The sequence below is a fragment of the Castor canadensis genome, chromosome 11 (genome assembly GCF_047511655.1).
Source record: "Castor canadensis chromosome 11, mCasCan1.hap1v2, whole genome shotgun sequence".
Classification (NCBI taxonomy): domain Eukaryota; kingdom Metazoa; phylum Chordata; class Mammalia; order Rodentia; family Castoridae; genus Castor; species Castor canadensis.
The window spans coordinates 61,724,692-61,744,434 of NC_133396.1; the positions used below are offsets into that span (position 1 = coordinate 61,724,692).

The 19,743-nt window shown below is 40.3% G+C and overlaps 1 protein-coding gene across 6 annotated transcripts in view; it reads left to right on the forward strand.

Annotated features, from left to right (window-relative positions):
- Nucleotides 1–19,743, forward strand: part of Rabep1 (rabaptin, RAB GTPase binding effector protein 1) — a 127,297-nt gene that overhangs the window by 87,110 nt on the left and 20,444 nt on the right. For 2 of the 6 annotated variants that reach the window (XR_012438774.1, XR_002212700.2), the window contains exons 11-18: nucleotides 1,147–1,269; nucleotides 4,089–4,187; nucleotides 7,634–7,774; nucleotides 10,771–10,960; nucleotides 11,738–11,793; nucleotides 15,278–15,376; nucleotides 16,312–16,428; nucleotides 17,101–18,240. Coding sequence is in view for 4 of the 6 variants with exons in the window: in XM_020168244.2 (XP_020023833.1) it covers nucleotides 1,147–1,269; nucleotides 4,089–4,187; nucleotides 7,634–7,774; nucleotides 10,771–10,960; nucleotides 11,738–11,793; nucleotides 15,278–15,376; nucleotides 16,312–16,428; nucleotides 17,101–17,202 (927 nt within the window). In the remaining 2 variants the exon portion in view is untranslated. Of the gene's footprint in view, nucleotides 1–1,146; nucleotides 1,270–4,088; nucleotides 4,188–7,633; nucleotides 7,775–10,770; nucleotides 10,961–11,737; nucleotides 11,794–15,277; nucleotides 15,377–16,311; nucleotides 16,429–17,100; nucleotides 19,649–19,743 lie in introns of those variants that run through there. The other 4 variants (XM_020168244.2, XM_074047113.1, XM_020168245.2 and 1 more) reach the window with 3 other exon arrangements.

Genomic DNA, 19,743 nt, shown 5'->3' on the forward strand with positions numbered 1-19,743 from the left:
AAGTTACTTGCAAAACTAATATAGTTGGCTTCTGATTAGTGTGGCGGGAAAACAGACAGACTATCTTGAATTCATTAGTCATTTCCATAGACTTTTACTCATGCCTTATCTGTGCCTGGCATTTTGCTAGGTCCTAGCAGTTCAGATATAGCTAGAGGACAGTTATTGCCCATAGGAGCTTTCATTATTGCAAACCATAACATCAGTTGAATCTAGTTTGTTCCTAAAGATGTACACTTGGAACTACAGGAGAGCATCCAGCTAAACTGTGGACTCAGAAAAGGCAATACTTGAGCTAAGTTTATTTTAGAGCCTGGATACAAAGGCTCTTTAGGAAAGTTTGGTTAGGAAAAGAAATGGGGAAGAAGAAAGGGTGTTCAAAGAGGGAAAATATACAAAAGAATCAAGTTATGAAAGAGAATGATGTGTTCTAAGAAGTGTGACTAGTTCATGTGGCTGGGTCAGGGGTGTGGAGAGGGGAGTGAGTTGTAAAAAAAAACAGAAGGGGAAGTTACAAAGACCAGGAGACTGAGGATGGGTGATAGTTGGAGGGGTTTAAATTTAACTCTGATGACTTTGAGAAGCATTTGGGGCTCTAAGGTAGGAAAATTATTATAGTCATTTTTTTTAAAGCAGCACTGGGGTTTGAACTCAGGGCCTCATGTTTGCTAGGCAGGCACTCTACTACTTCACCCACTCCACCAGCCCAGTATATTCACTTTTGTAACAGCTATGGTGTTCATGTGGATTGTAGACCAGAAGCAGAGGATAAAAAAGAGCTAGGGAGGCCATACTACAACATAGAGGCCCAATAGAGAAGCAGTGTTCAAATGAGATCATGTATGTGAAAAATGATTTGCTAGCTGTAAAGCTCCTCACAGTTGTCTTAAAGTCATTCATCTCATTCCTTTCTGAACTGACAAATCTAATATTTTTTTGAAAAGTTTTAAAAAGATTCTGGTGTTGTTTTTTACTTTTTAATTTATAAAAGAATTCTGAACTGGGATGCTCAGTGGTAGGGCGCTTGCCTAGCATGTAGGAGGCCCTAGGTTTAATCCTCAGTGGTAACACACACACACACACACACACACTCTCTCTCTCTCTCTCTCTACTTCTTCCTTCTAATTGACTTTTAAAATTATATAGGTGAAAAAACTACAGGTGATGCTAAGGCAAGCTAATGACCAGCTAGAGAAGACCATGAAAGATAAACAAGAGCTAGAAGACTTCATCAAGCAGAGTGCTGAGAACTCTAGTCATCAGGTAAATGTGAGTTTAATATGACCTATAAGGGATGACTAGGAGTTTAAGTTAAATTTAAAAGTTCAAAAAATATAGTCATGTTTTTTTTTTTGCCCTGAAGATTTGGCAGTTTTATTTTCTCTTAAGTAAAAAGCTCTCTTACTGATCTTTCTGTGCTACTTGTTTTATAGTTGTAAAAAGTTGTTTTTGAAATATTTAGTGAGTAACAGGGTGCTCTCGTTCTCCTCACCTGTTTTATTTTTATTGGTTATGTTTTTCTGGTATGCAGGAAACTCACTGGCAAGAAACATAAGCATTATTTTCTTTAAACAATTTTGAAGCATAAAATATACAGAAAAACCCGAACATACACAGCTATACCAGACATACCAGACCTAACATCTGTATAACCACCATTGAAATCAAGCACAAGAATGGTAGCCAATATCCTAGACCACCTTGCTTTTCCCCACCACTCAACCTTCTCCCCAGAAGTGACCACTGTTGTAACACAGAACTTCATACAAAATGGAATCATACAGTATGTTTGTAGCCTTTTGTTTCTAGTCTATTTGATTATTACTATGTTTCTGAAACTCATCTGTATTGTTCCGTGTATTTTTTTTTTTTGGTACTGAGATTTGAACTAAGGGCTTCACACTTGCTAGGCAGGTGCTCTACCACTTGATTAACAGTTATTTTTAATGTTCAAATATCCTCTTAAAGCCAAACTACAGTTGAGAAATTTTGTTGTTTCTAGCTTGTGACTGTGGTAAGAGTTCTGTGAACATTCTTGTGTATGCCTTTTGGTACACATGTGAACTCATTTCTCTTGAAGATATCTAGGAATTGTGAGTAAAATGATGAGGTTGTTGTATAGGTTTATTTTAGCCCTGCTAAATATTTCCATTGGACATTATTTCTTCAAATATGTATACGCATTAGATATCATTGCATCTATGTGCCTTTTCTGTATTTTCCATCATTTTATCCCTTATTTTCTTCAAATCTGTCTTTTTATCTTACTCTTTTTTTTTCAAATGGATCTTATGTATGAACTTATCCATTAAATTTTTAATTTAGGTGATTGATTTTTTTCAGTTCATTACTTCCTTTTTTTTTTTTTGTGATACTAGGGTTCAAACTCAGGGCTTTGCACTTGCTGAGCAGACATTTGAACCACGCCCTCAGCCCCATTTAGTTATTCTTCATTATTTCTAGTTCTTTGCTGATTCCAAATTTTGTCTTTTAACCTTTGGATAGGTCAGGTATCTAATAACTCTCATCTGGAGTCATCATAGACCTGTTTGTATTGCCTATATATTTCCTTGTGTATTTGTATTTGAGGCTGCACATTGTGTGTAAAAGAATAATGGAAATAATATAAAGCCTAGGATAGTGGTATTTTCCTTATGAGAGGCAGGCAACTACTGGTACATACAATTGTGAATCACTTTAATCCAGTTACAGGGATTGAGGTCATATAAAGTTATGAAGGGTGGATTACTTAAAATTGTTCCCTTCCCTGAGGGTATGGCCCTTTGGTGACCCAACCCAAAGTACAGTATGTTTACCCATGGTTCCTTAGCTTGGTGGGTCCACAGCTCTTCAATTTTGCCACCCTGTTCTGGGCTCTCAAATGGCCTGCTCAGCCTCTCACTGTTACATCTCTTTCTCTTGAATTAGCAGGTACTTCTAGGGGGCTATTTCAGATGCTGTGTTCCATTTTCCACATGTTCTCAGCCTGGTCTGTGGCTCTCCACATCCTTTCTGCTGTGTTAGTTCTTCAATGCCTTTAAGGAGATATATTTTTATACAGCTTTTCTAATTCTCAGTAGGTTGGTTAACAGCAAATAATCTATGATTAGAAGCAGAAGAGTGAAGGGGGGTAAATATGATCAAAGTACTTCATGTGTATGTATTAAAAACAGAATATTGAGCTGGGGGCTGGTGGTTCACACCTGTAAACCTAGCTTCTCAGGAAGCAGAGATCAGGAGGATTGCAGTTTGAAGCCAGTTTGCAAGACCCTATCTTGAAAAAACCCACCACAAAATAAAGGGCTGGTGGAGTAGCTCAAGTGGTAGAGTAGTTGCCTGGGAAGTATGAGGTTCTGAGTTCAAAACCCAGTCCCCCCCCCCCCCCCCCCCGCCCCGGACACACACAAATAGAATAATGAAACCTGTTAAAATTGTTTTAAAATTGGGGAGTGGGACAATAAGGAAGAGTAATGGGTAAATTGATCTAAGTACATTATAGCACAATGAAATCTCTGTACAATTAATACATGCTAATAAAAATTAAAAAGGAGAATGCTAACTCTTCATTTAAAAATATCTAGACAGAATTATTTCTGTTTATAATTTTTATGTGTGAGTCATCAGTTTTTAAATAATCCCCTCCTGAGGAACATTAAAACTAGCTAAAAGGAGCTTGGAGCTCAGTGAGGTTAATGGTTTATGGTTTGCCTTTCAGTACCCATCTTAGTTGTAACCAGTTCACATTTATCCTTTGTCCTTTCAAATGTGTACTTAAAGTGGATAGGGTCCTAATTTTTTTATTGATTTTTTTTTTTTAAGTCCCTTAAACTGGGTTCTTGTCTGTCTAGACACCAAATGGTGTGTTGGTATATTGTAGCACTGGCTTTAGGCTTTGGTAATGCTTTGGGTTACCTGAAAGGTTGATGCTTGGCACACAGCAACTGTGCACCTATCTGTTGAACGAGAGACAAGTGGGTCCTGTGGACTAGTAAAACATCACTTCTGGACATGGAGTAATGAGATGGCAGGGTTAGTTTTAGAATGATTAACTTGCTAACTGTATTTTCCATGTATGCGTTTTTGATAAGATCTCTACACTTGTCCTGAGAGCCCAAGCATCTGAGGTCTTACTTGAAGAATTACAACAAGGCTTTTCCCAAGCAAAGAGAGATGTTCAAGAGCAGATGGTGAGTCTACTTCTTAAAATACATATTACATATTTATTCTTTTTTGTTCTGTCTTGAAATTATCTTTTGATGTGACTTTATCACCCTGTTCAAAGTGGTTACTGTTGTTACATTTTCCAGGGCTTATAGAACATTAGTGGTGGACAAAATACTATAGACATTGTTCCTTTTTTATCTGACCTCCTGCCCCCCTACCCAAACAAACAAAAAAAATCTCATCTTTAACTAATTTATTTCTTTTGGGAAACCTGAACAGGATAAACTGTGGACCAACATTTAATATTCAGTTCAAAATACAAGCTCTCAAGAGAGCTAGCTGGCTCAGCTTTTAAATAGTCAGTGTGCTTTTCCTAGACAGCTCGTTTGCTTAGAATAACCTCATTAATTTCTCCTTGTAGACAGAGGGCCTTTCCAGAAGTTCTCAGTCTGAGAGAGGTGGAGGCAGGGAGCTTCCTGAACAAAGACTGGCAGGGGCCTCTGCAAACTGGTTTCTAGGTGTAGGCCTCCCTCCTCACTAGTTCGTCTGCATTAACCTTCATCCTTTTTCTCAGAGTTGGAGCCCTGCATCCAACTGATGGTCCTGGGTAAATTACAGGAGAATTATTCCTGCTGGGATGACCATGCAGTGCTACCTCTGACCCAGTTGTTTCAGGGTTACAGCTCTAAGACAAAGCAAGCTTCAGGTGGAGTGGCCAGGGTCTGTTTTGATAGGAATGGCCTTTGAACTGATCTGTTGGAAAGCCTCCCTTCCTGATCTTCCACCAGAAAGTTCACATTGTTTCTCTAAGTAGAGAACAAGAAATAATAAAATGCTGACAAAGATGGTGGAGGTGTTCCCTTGTATCTTTTTTCCTCTTGTTGTCTTTAAAAACCCATCTGCCTTTGCAAACACTTTTCAAGTTGATTCTACTTAAAATCAATGTGTTGCAGGAAATATTGCAGAATTGTTTGAATTTAAGGTTGACTGAGGTCTTGTGAAATCTAAGACTTTATTATTTTGTCAAAATTACTAAGAAAGGTTTTTAAGTTGAGAAGGAGAAACTCAAATGTGTTAGGCCTCTGCAGAAGAATGACTGTGATAGGGGTTGGGAATGTTCACATTTTCCCCTAGCTTAATTATTTTGAAGATTTTCACTCTTGCAGAGAAGTTTATGAAATCAACTTTTTTTTTCATTTTATGAACTGTTTTATTTCACTTAGCCATAGTCTCTTCACAGTTAAGCCATAATACATCATGTGTCAGAATTTCCTTCCTTTTTAAAGCTGACTAACATTCCATTGCAGGTGTAGGACATGTTTTCTATATCCATTCATTTGCTGCTGAAGGCATTTGGCTTGCTTCCAGCTCTTAACTGTTGTGAATAGAACCTCTGCTTGGATTCTGCTGTTGCTTTGCCACATTAGTGCACTTTGTCCCATGTGTCGCCATGGAGTATATTATGTGTCTGTACCTGTGTTTTGAACTATTTGGATTAATTGTAGCTATCATGACACTCAATATCTTAATATGTATCTGCCCAAAACAAACATACTGTTCCGTATGACCGCAGTGCATTTATTACCTCCTTGAAATTTAACCAATTGTCCCAAAACTTCCTGCTATCTTTTAGTGGTGGTTATAATTTTTATTTTTTGACTGAGGAACCAACCTGCATTTGTTGTGTTGCTTTAGTCTCCTTTAAACAACAGAATCACCACCTTTATTTTTTTTAAGAGACAGTTTTGCTATGTAGCCCAGGCTGGTGTTGAACTCTTGATCCTCTTGCCACAGCCTCTCTAGTGCTGGGATTACAGGTATGTACCTCCATGTCCAGCTCCATCAACTTTTTAAAAAATATTACAAAGTGTTTTTTTCTTTGTGATACTGGGCTTTGAATTTAGGGCTTCAACTGCTTGAGCCACACCTTCAATCTTTTTTGCTTTAGTTATTTTGGAGATAGGGTCTTAGTGTTTGCATAGGCTGACCAGGACCGCGACCCTCAGGACTGCAATCCTCCTGTATTAGGCTTCCAGCTGTTGCTTAGATTTTTTTCTGTTGATATGGGGTCTTGCAAATTTTTTACGTGGGCTGTCCTGGAACTGCAGTCCTCTTGATCTCAGCATCCTGTGTAGCTTGGGATGATAGTTTTTTACCATTGTGCCCAGCTATTGCTTGAGATGGGGGTCTTTCAAACTCCTTGCCTGGGCTGGCCTTAAACCACGGTCCTCCTGATCTCAGCCTCCTTAGTAGCTAGGATTATAAATAGTTAGGATTATAAACATTAACCACCTGGCTGACATTTTTTTTAGTAATTGGGGATTAAACCCAGGGCCTTGTGCTTGCTAGGCAAGTGCTCTACCACTTAAGCTACTCCACCAGGCCTTTTGTCTTAACTTCTTTTTTCTTTCCTTTTTTTTTTTTGGTGCTGAGGTTTGAGCTCGGGCTACACCTTGACCACTCCACCAGCCCTTTTTTGTGATGGGGTTTTTCAAGATAGGGTCTTGCGAACTGTTTGCGTAGGCTTGCTTCAAACTGGAATCCTCCTGAGTAGCTAGGATTTCAGGCATGAGCCACTGGTGCCTGGCTTTAAGGTCTTTTTTTAAAATCAACTTTATTGAGAGTAAATTCATATACCCCAACAATTTAACCTTTTAAGCTCTCTTCTCCTTTCTCTCTCTCTCTCTCTCTCTCTCTCTCTCTCTCTCTCTCTCTCTCTCGTCTCTCTATTCCTCATGGTCGGTAAATAAGCAACTGTAGAGTTTAGTTACCAAATAAATGCTGAAAGAATGAGTAATTGACATTTATGCATATGTACTATTACAGCTCATGACTTAATATTAAAAATGAGCAGAAATAAAATACTTCATAGAATTTTAGGTTGTGGGCAAATTAGGTAGAGTAACTTACATGGATATATGTTAATATGAAATACCTAAAATTGTTTTACTCACAGCAAGTAGAAGAAATAGGAGCATGCCTCAGTTTAAGACAAAGACGCTGCCTTTTTGCTTCTCCACACTCCTGCTGGATGCATGCCATGAGGACATCTTGTAGTTGATGTTCTATTTGGTATAGAGTTGGTGGCCACTTCCATTGTAGACCAGGGGCCAGGGGTAGATTCTTGTTTTTGAGCCCTTAGTAGAAATAGTGGAGAATGGGCTGGGGATGTAGCTCAGTGATTAAATGTTTGCCTAGCATGCACAAGGCCCTAGGTTCAATCCCTAGTACCACCAAAAAAAAAAAAAAGAAAGAAATAGTGGAGCTTGGCTTCACAGGCTTGCCTCATGCCTATTGTTGAATATATATAAAGACTGCAAATCACAAAGTTCTGAGACTCTCTGCTACAAATCTTGCAGAACTGTTTTATGCACAAAATGTCTTTTTGTCTGACCTTGTTTTTCTCTGGCCTAGCTGTCACCAGACTTGATTTACCTTTCTGGCCGTGATTAGCATGTTTCTCTTCCAGGCAGTGCTGATGCAGTCCCGGGAACAGGTTTCAGAAGAGCTTGTGAGACTACAGAAAGACAATGACAGCCTCCAGGGGAAGCACAGCTTGCATGTGTCATTGCAGCAAGCAGAAGACTTCGTCCTCCCAGACACGATGGAGGTACTGTATTTCCCACATGATCAAAAAATGTGAAGTAGGGCTGGCAGAGTGATTCAGGTGGTAGTGCCTACCTAGCAAGTGTGAGGCCCTGAGTTCAAACCGCAGTATCACCAAAAAAAAAAAAAAAAAAGTAAACTAGTTTAGTACAGTTTTTTAAATGGCTTTAAGTTACTTATTTATTTATGGCAGTATTGGGGTTTGAACTCAGGTCCTACACCTTGAGTCACTCCACCAGCTCTTTTTTGTGATGGGTTTTTTCAAGATTTTGGCTCGCAAACTCTTTGCCCAGGTTGGCTTTGAATCACAATCTTCCTGACCTTTGCCTCCTGAGTAGCTAGGATTACAGGCATGAGCCACCAGTACCCTGCTTTTAAATCAACTTTATTGAAATTAAATTCATATACCCTAACAATTAAACCTTTTAAGCGTAAAATCTAGTGTATTTTAGAATCATTACATATAAATGCAGCCACCACCACAGTCAATTTTAAAACTTTATTTTTGTTTTTGAGACTTACTCTGTAGGCCAGGCTGGCCTTGAATTTTGGATCCTCCTACCTTAGCCTCCAAAGTGCTGGTTTTACACGTGTGCAGCACCATGCCCAGCAGCAGTAGAACACTGTCATCACCTTGAAAAGAAACCTCTTATCCTTAACCTTCACCAACTGTTAATCAACCTTCTCTCTGTAGAGATTTCCCTGTGCTGGACTTTCATGTGAATGGAACTATACAATATGTGGTCTTTTGTTTCTGGCTTCTTTCACTTAGCGTGTCTTCAAGATTTGTCCATGTTTTAGCAAGTATTAGCACTTCGTTCCTTTTCATGGCTGAATAATAGTCCACAGAGTGGATATTTTGTTTATTCATCTGTTGATAGATATTTGAGTCGTTTCTACTGTGTGGATGTGTGGAATAATGTGGGTATAAAGACCCATGGGCAGGATTTAGTGTGGACAGACTTGTATAGTGGAATTGATAACTTTGTGGTAAATTGTTGTGGAACCATTAAGCTGTTTTCCAAAGCTGTGGCCCAGCGCCGCTTTACCGTCCCACGAGCAGTGTCTAAGGGCTCAGATTTTGCCATATCCTTGCCAACACTTTGTATTTCACTTTTGATTTGTACCATCCTGCCAAGTTTGAAGTGGTTTCTCATTGTGGATGGCAAAGTCCGAGGTCTGAAGTTCTTTGTGTGGGAGCAAGCAGAGAGCTTTTCAGGAGGTCAGTGTTTATGGGAGCACAGCTGGCTCTCCGTGGTAACTGTCTTGCTTCCGTCACACCCACCATCTTTCTGTCTGCAAAGATGGTATTCTTGGTATTTACATTCTTCTGTGGTTGGATGAATCTGGCTTTCATAATTGTCTCTCTTAACTTTATCCAGCTTCTGGGAACATGCATTTCTAAATCTTTCAACATGTAAAAAATATCTTCTTAAGCTAAGCCCAAATAAACCATACAGACTGCATAGGCAAAGATGAGATTTCTTAGAGCAATTTTTTTTTTTTTTTTTTGGTGGTACTGGTGTTTGAACTCAGGGCTTCACACTTGGTAGGCAGGTGCTCTACAATGAGCTATTCTGCCAGTGCCCTTAGAGCAATTTTTAAAATGCCGTAGACAAATGTTATTTATAAGGTGCTTTTAGTTTTTTCAAGTGTAATTGTTAAAAATTATTTTAAAATCAACTATTACATAAATTTGTAATTTCTTAAGTTTCCCCTAATCCTACCCTACAGGTTCAATCTCTATAATTTGGGTCTCATTCTTTTTTCCTATATACATATTAAATTATTTAAAAATTTTTATTTGATCACTCATAGGCCTCAATTGTTTACCTTGCCATTTGCTCCATGCTCCTCTCCCCTACCCTGGTCTAGCTCTTGTTCCTGCACTCTTAAGCAAGCCTTTTTTCCCTTCACCACTTGAGAAGAAAGAATGGGAACCTGTGTGCTTTTGCTATCTGCTTTAAATCACTGTTCTACTCCCTTCCACTTCTGTTAGACTTTTCTCTTTTGGCAGGAACGCGTCTTGTGTTTTATGTTCTCTAGAGACTATTCCTATATTTTTAATAGTTATCTAAGCCAAGTGTGGTGGTACATGCCTGTAATCCCAGCTGAGGTACAAGTATTAAGAGTTTGAGGACCCACTAGGTAGGTAGGTAGGTAGGTAGGTAGATAGATACATAAATAGATAAAAGTATATAAGTAAATATATACAGTGATCTGAGAATGTGAGTTTTTACTTGAGGATTGCTTTAGGATATAATTAGAAGGCTTTCTAAGAGAAGACAAGACTAAAATTTAAGGGAAAATAAGAGTAAAACTGTGAATTTATTATAGAAAAGTAGTTAATCACCTTCTTTGCCATTAATTACCTCTGGTCTGACATAGTATTTTGCCTATAATAGATGCTCAATAAGTTTCTGAATGTATGAACAGGTAATTAAATACACTTTATCTTCTTAAGAGTTCACATTTCCTCCTAAATGCGTCTAATTTGTCTTCATGTAAGCTTTTATTTGTAGTGAATCTCATATTGTAAGTAACATTTTAATCTTTCTGCCTATGAAACCATTTTGAGGGAAAGTATGTAGTTCACAACACATTTTAAGCCAGAATTGTCTTACTTTTGAAATGTACTGAATGATGACATGGCATGTGCCTTTGAAATCTGTATTGATTAAAGCTGAGAGTTATAATTTTTGAACCATTTGGAGCAGCACGTGAAATTCTGGTTGTGTAAAATTTAGTGTCTTGATAGGCACAGTGGTTCAAGCCTGTCATCTTAGCTACATGGGAGGATGAAATTGGGAGGACCATGGCTTGAGGCCAGCCTGGACATCTCCAGAATAACCAGAGCAACATAGTCTAGAGGAGTGGCTCAAGTGATAGAGCACCTGCTTTGTAAGCATGAATCCCAGTGTTCAAAACCCAGTGCCACTGAAGAAAATCTAGTTTCTTTCACGCTCTCAAATCTAGTAACTATTTGTTTCTTGAATCCAGATGCTCCAGGAGCTGGTACTAAAATATCGTGAGAACATCATTCATGTGCGGACAGCAGCAGATCACATGGAAGAGAAGCTGAAGGCTGAAATACTGTTCCTGAAAGAGCAAATTCAAGCAGAACAGTGTTTAAAAGAAAACCTTGAAGAAACTCTGCAGCTAGAAATAGAAAACTGCAAGGAGGAAATAGGTGGGGATAGAAGTGATGCAGTTTAGAATTGAAGTAGTGAATACAACGTTTTTGATTGTGAGAAGCAATATCTGGTCCTGGATGTGGGGGTGGAGGAGTGGCTCACGTGATAGAGGTTCTGCCTAACAAGCACAAGGTCCTGAGCTCGGACTAGAGGTGGGCTCAGGTGGTAGAGTGCCTGCTTTGCAAGTGTGAAGCTCTGAGTTCAAACCCCAGTCCCACCCAAAAAAAAAAAAACCCAAAAAACAAAAAAAACAAGGTCCTGAGCTCAAAACCTCCACAATTCTTAGAATATGGTCATGGATATGGAAAACAGAAAAGTATAGCAAAGAATTAAGTAAAGACTTACCTGTTTTTCCAAATGATCTGATGACGTAACCAGGAGAAAAAACCCAAAACACTTCACAGTCCTGTTAGGAGGTCTGGTGATCTCTCTTTGACAATTGCTGACAGAAAGGAATTGCTGGAGCACATGATTACATGGTGGCACCTCCTCTCACAGCTTCGTTGTAACAACTAGGAGCATCTTTCCCCTGACGGAGCTAAATGTGTATACTTGATGTATAAGTCGTTCATGGCTATAGAGGCTATTTGCATGGACTTTGCCCTTATCTGAGCTTGGTTATGATGCTGGTTTGTTGGGGATACTTTTGAGAAAGGGCCCTTCCCCCCATGTTCACTGTATGTTTGAATCCTTTGGGGATATTTTAAGAAAAAAATTTAATGCAAAATAATAAGTGATTGCTAATATTTTTCCCTACCCCCTTTTCTCCCTAGCTTCCATTTCTAGTCTAAAAGCTGAATTAGAAAGAATAAAAGTAGAAAAAGGACAGGTGAGTCATAAGTTTAAAATTAATTCTATCAGCAACCACTGGTTATTTATTGACTCCTGCTGTGCCAAGAAATAAGACAGCTGAGGCACAGTCCCTGCCTTTAAGGAACTTCTGTCTAGTGGTGATACAGTGGGGGTGATTATAGAGGACATTTTTGTAGCGCCTGCTGTATGTCAGGCCATATGGTGATGGGGGTGGGGGTGTGAGAGAGTGGGGTTAGGGGCAACACAGGGAAGATGAACATGTGACTATAGCATGGAGTTTCCAGTTTAGTGGGGAACAGGCAACACATGGTCATGACATGAAATGTGCTTAAGTCTGCAGTACAAATACCTACAGGAATTTGTACAAACAGTGCCTGGTGTTTCCTAGCTGGCTTTGTCTTCTTGAAGACAGCATCAACAGTGTGATAGATGACCTTATTCCACTTCCTGGACTCACTGTTCCCAACTCAGAGACCTCTGCCTTGTGCTGTCCTGCTTCCCATGCTCCTGGCTGCATACTGCCCTCTGATGCCTCACTCCAACCTCCGTCTGTGACCCGTGTGTCCTTCCAGCTCTCACTCCTTCAGGCCTTCTCTCTGTGTGTCTGGGAAACCGCTCTCAGCAACTTTCTTGTGACTTCGTGTTCTTTCCTTCTAAGCTGCATCCTACAGAGCTCGCCTCTTCAGCTGGTCTCCCTCCAACACTCTCAAATCCCCAGACTCCTTGGTTTCTGCTGCCTTCATTAGACTATTTCCCAACCTTGGATTAGGCTTGGTGTCCCAGGTTGCTCATGCCACCAGAATTGGTGGCACTTTGTGCTTCTGCTCTCAGATGGTTCCCCGGACTTCCAATCAGCCTTTCATCTGTCCTGAGGTATCACTTCCATTCCTTATAGTGGCTCTTCTGCCAGTCACCATCACCTCAACCCTATCTCGATCCATTCATCAGATGAAACTGCCTGCAGCTCTAGGCTCATTTTATTCCCAGCCTGCTTTTTTTTTTTCATTGAGAGAAAATGATGAACTGTTACACCATAGTTTGTCATTGTGTAGGTATTTTGACTGAATTCCTCCCATCTTTTCTAGTATCCCCTCTAATCCCCAGCTTTGAACTTTTCCCTCTTTATTGATCTTCCCCATTATGTACAGATATGCTCAGTTGTCTCATTAGGAGGGAAAAAGTAACCCAGATACAGTAGTACACATCTGTAATCCCAGCACTTGGGAGACTGAGGCAAGAGGATCACAAGTTCAAGGCCCGCCTGAGCTGCATAGCAAGCCCCTGCCTCAAAAATGGGAGGGCGGAGGGGGCGCTGTTTTCTCTCTCACTCGTTAGAATGAGTTTTCTCTCTCGCTTTTGGTTATTACTGAACCTAAGTGGGGGTGACTAGAGATTCAGAAAAGACACAGGATAGACAGAAAGAGAGTGGGATCAGGTGTGTTGGACGCCCAACCCTCATTGCTTCTTTTCTCTGTCTTTATTCTTTAAGGCCTTACTCCTTTACAGTTCTTTAAAACCTTGCTTCTAAAGTCTTCTTTAAAACCTTGCGTAAAACCTCTTTCCTTAGAATCACACTGTCCCAGGTTTTCTCTGAGCTGCTTCTTAGCTTAATCACTCTTATTAAAGTCTTTTTCCCCAGGCGTGCACTGTCCCATTTCTCTTTAGCTCTTTTACAGCCTCAGTGCTTAGACTTGCAAACAGCCATGCCTAAAAACTGCATGTGCATAACTCTTAAGGTCTTGGTCTTTTATTTTGCACTGTAAAGTTCTTTCTTTGGCTTTTCTTTAGCCTAGCTTTTCTAAGGCCTATGTATAAAGTTCTTCTTTTTAAAGTTATTGGTGCAGACTTTCTATCAACCCCTCTTTAGCCATTCTTTTCCCTTCAGCAATTTCCCTTTAACAATTCTTTTTCCTTCAGTAATTCTTTTCCCTTCCAAAAGCTTCCCACACCCAAAAGCTCAAAGCCAAAGGCAAAAGCCCAAAGTAAAAGCCAAAGGCAGAAAACCCAAAAAGCCAAAGGCAAAAAGCCCCTCTTCCTCCTTCAGGAGTCTTTTATAAATAGCTGTAAACAGGGTGGAGCAGTGGCTCTTGGGGAGGGGCGTGACATTGTAACGGGAGAAACCTGCATTTCTGCTTCTCTGAATGTAAACAAAACAACTTAGGAGACCCAGCTATTCTGCTTTTCCCTTTTTGTGGCTGGGGTTGTGCCCATCTCGGCCTATAGGTAAAAACACTTAAGCTGCATCTTGCCTTGCTTACATCCAGTTCTCATAGGCTTTTCATAATCCGCTGTCCACAGGAGGGGTTCTCTTTGGTCTGTACTTGTCTCTCAAGCCACCAATGTTCTTGAAAGTGTGCTGTGCCCAGGCACTACTCTCCCACTGAAATTGGCCTCTGCTTCCACTCTACTGTAGAGATTACACTGCAAAGATGACCAGTGCTCAGGGAGTGCAGCTCAGAGGTAGAGCACCTGTCTAGCATGAGCATCATCACCAGCACTGCAAAAAGAAGAAAAATGACCATTGCTCAAGGGGTGCCTTATCCTTCCCTCCACCACCACTGTTTGGGTTGACTTCACTTCTCATCTGGCCTAGTGTAGCAGCCTGACTTGTTTCCCTGACTCTAAAATTTAGCCTCTTCGAATTCATCTCTATATTGAAACCAGGTGGTCTTTGAAAATTATAAACCAATCTTTTAGAAAACCCTCCAGTGGTTGATTCCCTTTATCTAAAGAAGCAGGTCTGCAGTTCTTAGTGCAGAAATCTCTTGCCTCACATGCCTGCCTGCCCAACTTCAGCTTCCATAACCCCAACATTCTTGCACACAAGCAGAACTTAACCACTGTTGGCACTGGAGGTGGTGGTGAATGCCTGTAATCCCAGCTACTCAGGAGGCAGAGATAGGAGGATCCCGGTTCTAGGCCTACCCCAGGCAAAAATACAAGACTCCAAAAATAGCTAAAGGAAAACAAGGGCTGGGGTTGTGTCTCAGAGTGGTAGAGCCCCTGCTCAGCAGTTGCAAGGCCTTGAGTTCAATACCAGTAGGACAAAAATAACACCCCCACCCCCGAACAACAACAACAAAAACACTTCATCAATGTCCCAAATGCATTCTTAGGCGTGTTATCCATTCCTTCTTTTTAAAATATCTCTACCTTCTCCCTCTTACCATTCTTTTCCTTCCCCCTTTAAATTTTCCGAGAAGAAACACTTCCCAACTTTTCTGGCATAGTCAAATGTTTCTTCCTCTGTGTTCATGCCGTAATTATTTACGTGTCTGTCTGTTCTGGTTTCTCCATCTCTGGGCCTTAGAATTAAAATATAGTAGGTACCTAATAAATGGTCAAGGAAAGATGAGATCTGAAAGAACAAAATGGAACCCACACATTAAAGAGTGAGAAGAGCATTCCAAACATAGCAAGTGCAAGGCCTTACATACCAGGGTGATCTCCAGGCTGCAGCCCACAGAGGAGTTCCAACTTTCTTCTTTTTAATTTCACAGTTGGAATCCACATTAAGAGAAAAGTCTCAACAGCTTGAGAGTCTCCAGGAGATAAAGGTCAATTTGGAAGAACAGTTAAAGAAGGAGACTGCTGCTAAGGTGATATTTTTTGTTGGTCATTTAATAAAAAGGAAAAAAAAAAAAAAAAAAGCAAGGCTAAGAATGTAGGATTTCATCTTACCTGTTTAAAAACCAAAACAAAACCAACATTGCTGCTTTGAAGAGTCACCTTCTTAAAGTTGGTATGACAAACAGCTTGCAAAACTAAAATGAGTTGAGCTAGAGTTGTGTTAATTGCCACTCTGCAAGCTCTGGAGGCCTGTATCACAGGCCTTATTGGCCATTGAACCAAGCTTGGGCAATGCTCAGTTAGAAACACTGCTTTGAAAATGTCATTTCATTTCTCTGATATGTCAAATCAGAGATTTGCATTGAACCAGATTTACTGATTATTTTAATTAGTCCAATTAGAATAAAAGTGCACGTGGCTAATTGTGGAGGCAGTTGCCTCAAAAGGGTTTTAGTAAACTGTGTGGCCACACCTTTAAGTGCACAAAGGCTGCTGCAGCCGCTGGTTTTTAGAAAGGCTTCCCACATCCCAGGGAAGTGTTTTATTGTTGGGAAGGTTGGAGATAGTTGGGGTTGCATGGGGTGTATTTACTGAGAATTTTCCTGACTGATGCTTGACTGCAGTTGTCAGAGGAAATCCCCAAAGTTTCTTTCTGTTCCTAATGTACTACTGATTGCAGCTGTAATCACTGTTTTTGTGATTAATCACTGTCATCAGCTGCTGGGTTGGGCTGCAGCACTTCAACCTACTTCTTATTCTGGCTTTCATACCCACTTCAATTTAGGACTTACAGAGCACGTAGTCTAGCTAGCCTGTCCTCTTGCCCCAGAGATTGAGATTAGCGGACATGGGAGTATGATGACACCCACTTTTCTGTTCTAGGAGTGGATAGCTAAAGTAATTCGTAAGTAATTTTAGGAACTCTGGCTCTTTGGCATTAATACTCAAAACTTGTATTTTTTAGGTTACTATTGAACAACTAATGTTTGAAGAGAAGAACAAAGCTCAGAGATTACAGACAGAATTAGATGTCAGTGAACAAGTCCAGAGGGATTTTGTGAAGCTCTCTCAGACTCTTCAGGTGAGGCACTTGGGGAATGCTATAACCCTTGGGGAGAGAACCATCCTATCTTGAGCAGGGATGTGACTAGAGGTCTGGTAACTGGGGCTGCCCCTACCTCCACCCCAAGCATCTGTCTAGTCATTAAAGCCAGGAACCTGGTCTGTTCTGCAGACTCGGCTGCTTTCTCTTCCTCTGAACCTTTCCAATTTTGACTCCATAATTTACATTTTATGTTCAGTTTTTAAACTACCCACAGTGTGGTATTCCCTTTGGTAAGTATTCTTGTGTCCTCTGACTCCTTTCCTTTAGGGCCCAGTTTAGGTTCGTCACCTCCGTGGAGCTGGGACTCCCTCCTCCCTCCACCATGCTCCCTTGGCACTCTGTGAATGCCCAATTACACTTACTAGGCTGTACTACAACTCTGTCAGCTTGTTTCTTCCCAACTGAAGTGTGGCTTTTTGAGGGTTAGGACTCAGGTCTCACTAATCTCTGTAATCACAGCAAATGCTTACACCTCACTATCTTTCTGTTACATGGCAGTTTGAGGGAATTGTTTTTTTTTTTGTCCTTATTGCCTCCCTTCTTTGAAGTGACTGCTCTGGTTAGTTAAATCTGTGCATCTCAGCTAATCCAGAGTGGAGGAAATGTAGGTAGAGGCTACCTGCACTTATCTCACCATTGTTTCTCCAGGTGCAGTTAGAGCGGATCCGGCAAGCCGACTCCTTGGAGAGAATTCGGGCAATTCTGAATGACACCAAACTGACAGACATTAACCAGCTCCCTGAGACATGACACTCTGATGCAGGATTCTAGCCTACACTTTGGGTTTTTAACTCATCTTTAGAGCAACATAATTATTTAACTCTTAACTGAAGCAGAATCACAACAAAAGGAAGACTGGAGAAGTGCTCATGTCTAGTGGGAGAAGACTGCAGCACAGGAACAGCCAATAGACCTTTCCAGCAGGAACACTAACAGAACTCCAGACTTGATTCCAGCAGGTGTGCAGTCCGATGTGGTGATGGCTGTTTCCTTGCCTACTTCCCCAACATGGATTTTTGGAACACGTTTCCCTATCCTAAAGCAACTTCCCAATAGTGTTTGAAATTACATTTTCTGTTCATAGATTATGGGGAGAGAAGTGTCTTTTTCTGTTGACTAGAGCCCATCAGTAGCAGTGTTCAGCTAGCAGACAGAGGTGTAGTGTGCTGTATGAATATTTTATATTAAAATATGAAGTGAGAGCAGGCCATTGGCTGTTGACTGTGTTTCCCTTGCTCAGTGCATTTTCTTTCTTTTTACCATTTTATCTTATATTGGAGGACCTTAAATGCTACTGAAACTTGATTGAGAACCGTAAGACTGGCGAACAAAACCAATTCAAGAACAGAACTAGGATTTGAAAACTTGGCTGAGGCCATATATATTGGAAGTTGAACTTAAAGGAAAAGCACAAGAAACTCTTTGCACTTTTTCTGCATACCTGAATGATCTTCATGGGCCTACAGGTACCAGGGTAAAGTTGAACTGGCACCATCTATTCTTTTGAAGTGTTCTAGTTATTGGATCAGTGGGAAAAAACAAAACAAAACTATGTCTCACAACATCTAGTAAATATTTATAAATCTGCTTATTTTCAGCTTTAATCAATGGGTGTGAGATTTGTTTAAAAAATGTCACAGACATGATGGTAATGAAGCTGGACAGATACTTTGCGTTTTTCTTTTATGTAATTTAGACCTGGAGTGTGACAGTGCTTTATGCTGAAGTTGGGAGGAACTGTCCAGTATGATGATCAGTTTGGAAATCTGCTTTGTCATTTTCTAAGAGGTGAGATGCCTTTCCTGTGTGAAGAAAGCCTCAGTGGGACAGGCTACCTGTGCCACAGCTTTATGAGTGAGTCATGTTCACTACTTACCTGCTTAGTACCATCCCAAGTAGCCAGTGGAAGGCAGGCTGTGCTGTTTAGTTCATTACATAGATGGTTCAGAAGTTGCTTTCAAGTAATTTTTGCAATTGTGTTGCATAACAGCCAGTACCCAAAGGAACCTTATGGGAATTAGTGAATTTACAGCCACCATCAACTTAAAAGTGGACTATTATAAATGAAGTCATTATGAATTTGCCCTAAAGATCTTTACTTTCTTCCATAGAACAGATGCTAAGGACTGTATTACCTCATCCTATGTATTATTTTTATAGTCTTGCATTCATGATTATGATAAAAAAGTAAATACTAATTAATTATGGAAATAGTACTAATGGCTTGCCATGCATGAACATTTTAATTAGTTTGAAATCCTTTTGTATTGTGTTACTTGGTTTAAAGGAAACATCCTCCCTGAGTTAAAGAGGATTTTATTAAAAATTATATAGATTTAAGACTAGTCCCTTAAATAGGCTCAAACTAATTTGTTCCAGATTAAAATTAGCAATGTCAATCATGATGGGTAATTCATAACCTTTCTGAACTATCACTCCCAGTGAATGTTCTGCTGAGATTGAGTACTTTTCAGATACTGTTCTTCAGAAGATGGGTCCTGGAGCAATAAAATCCTCATAATTAGGGAACTGTTTATGATCTGTACTATGACAGACGCAAACTATTTCTGGAGTCCACTCAATTGAGAAAAATACCTTAGAAAAACCCAAACAGAAACCCTTGGTTTTAATAACCTATTTCTGGTAATGAAAAACAAACTGGGGCACTGTCCAGGAAGGAGCAATTCTTTAAACTGAGTTTTCTACATAAACGGGGTTTAGAAAGTGGGATTTATCTCTGCCGCGAACACCAAAGTTCATCCAAAAGATAGTTGGGCTTCCAGTGTTCCTGTGCTTCTGTTCAGTCTGTATACACCTGTTCTCGCGCATGTCTAACCTGATTCACCTCTGTAACATGCCATGTGGCTTTTAATTGGCAGTCACTCAGCCATTTCCAGGCAGGCATGGTATTACCTTTCAGAACTCATACTGGCAGGTATAAAAAGATCTAAAGCTGAGAATAAACCCACATACTGCATACCAAGCTGTTTTCTTTCCCCCTTCAAGGTGCTAAAACTTGCACCTCAAACTCACAGTAGACATAGAGCACAGCGAAACTCAGCTCTGAAAGGTAATAGTGCCTGTGAGGAAGTGAGCCCGCAGTGGCCCTTGCAATACTGTAGGTGTAACCATTTGTTAACTGTACCGAAGGCGTGTGTCCTTAGGAAAGTGTTCAAATTAAAAGAGCTGCTGTCAAGTAGACTGTGTGGCCTTTTCCTTTGCATTCTGGGGTTCTGACCCCTCAGTCACATTTCCAGTGCTGCAACTTTAAAATGCAGCTCTTACTCTTGC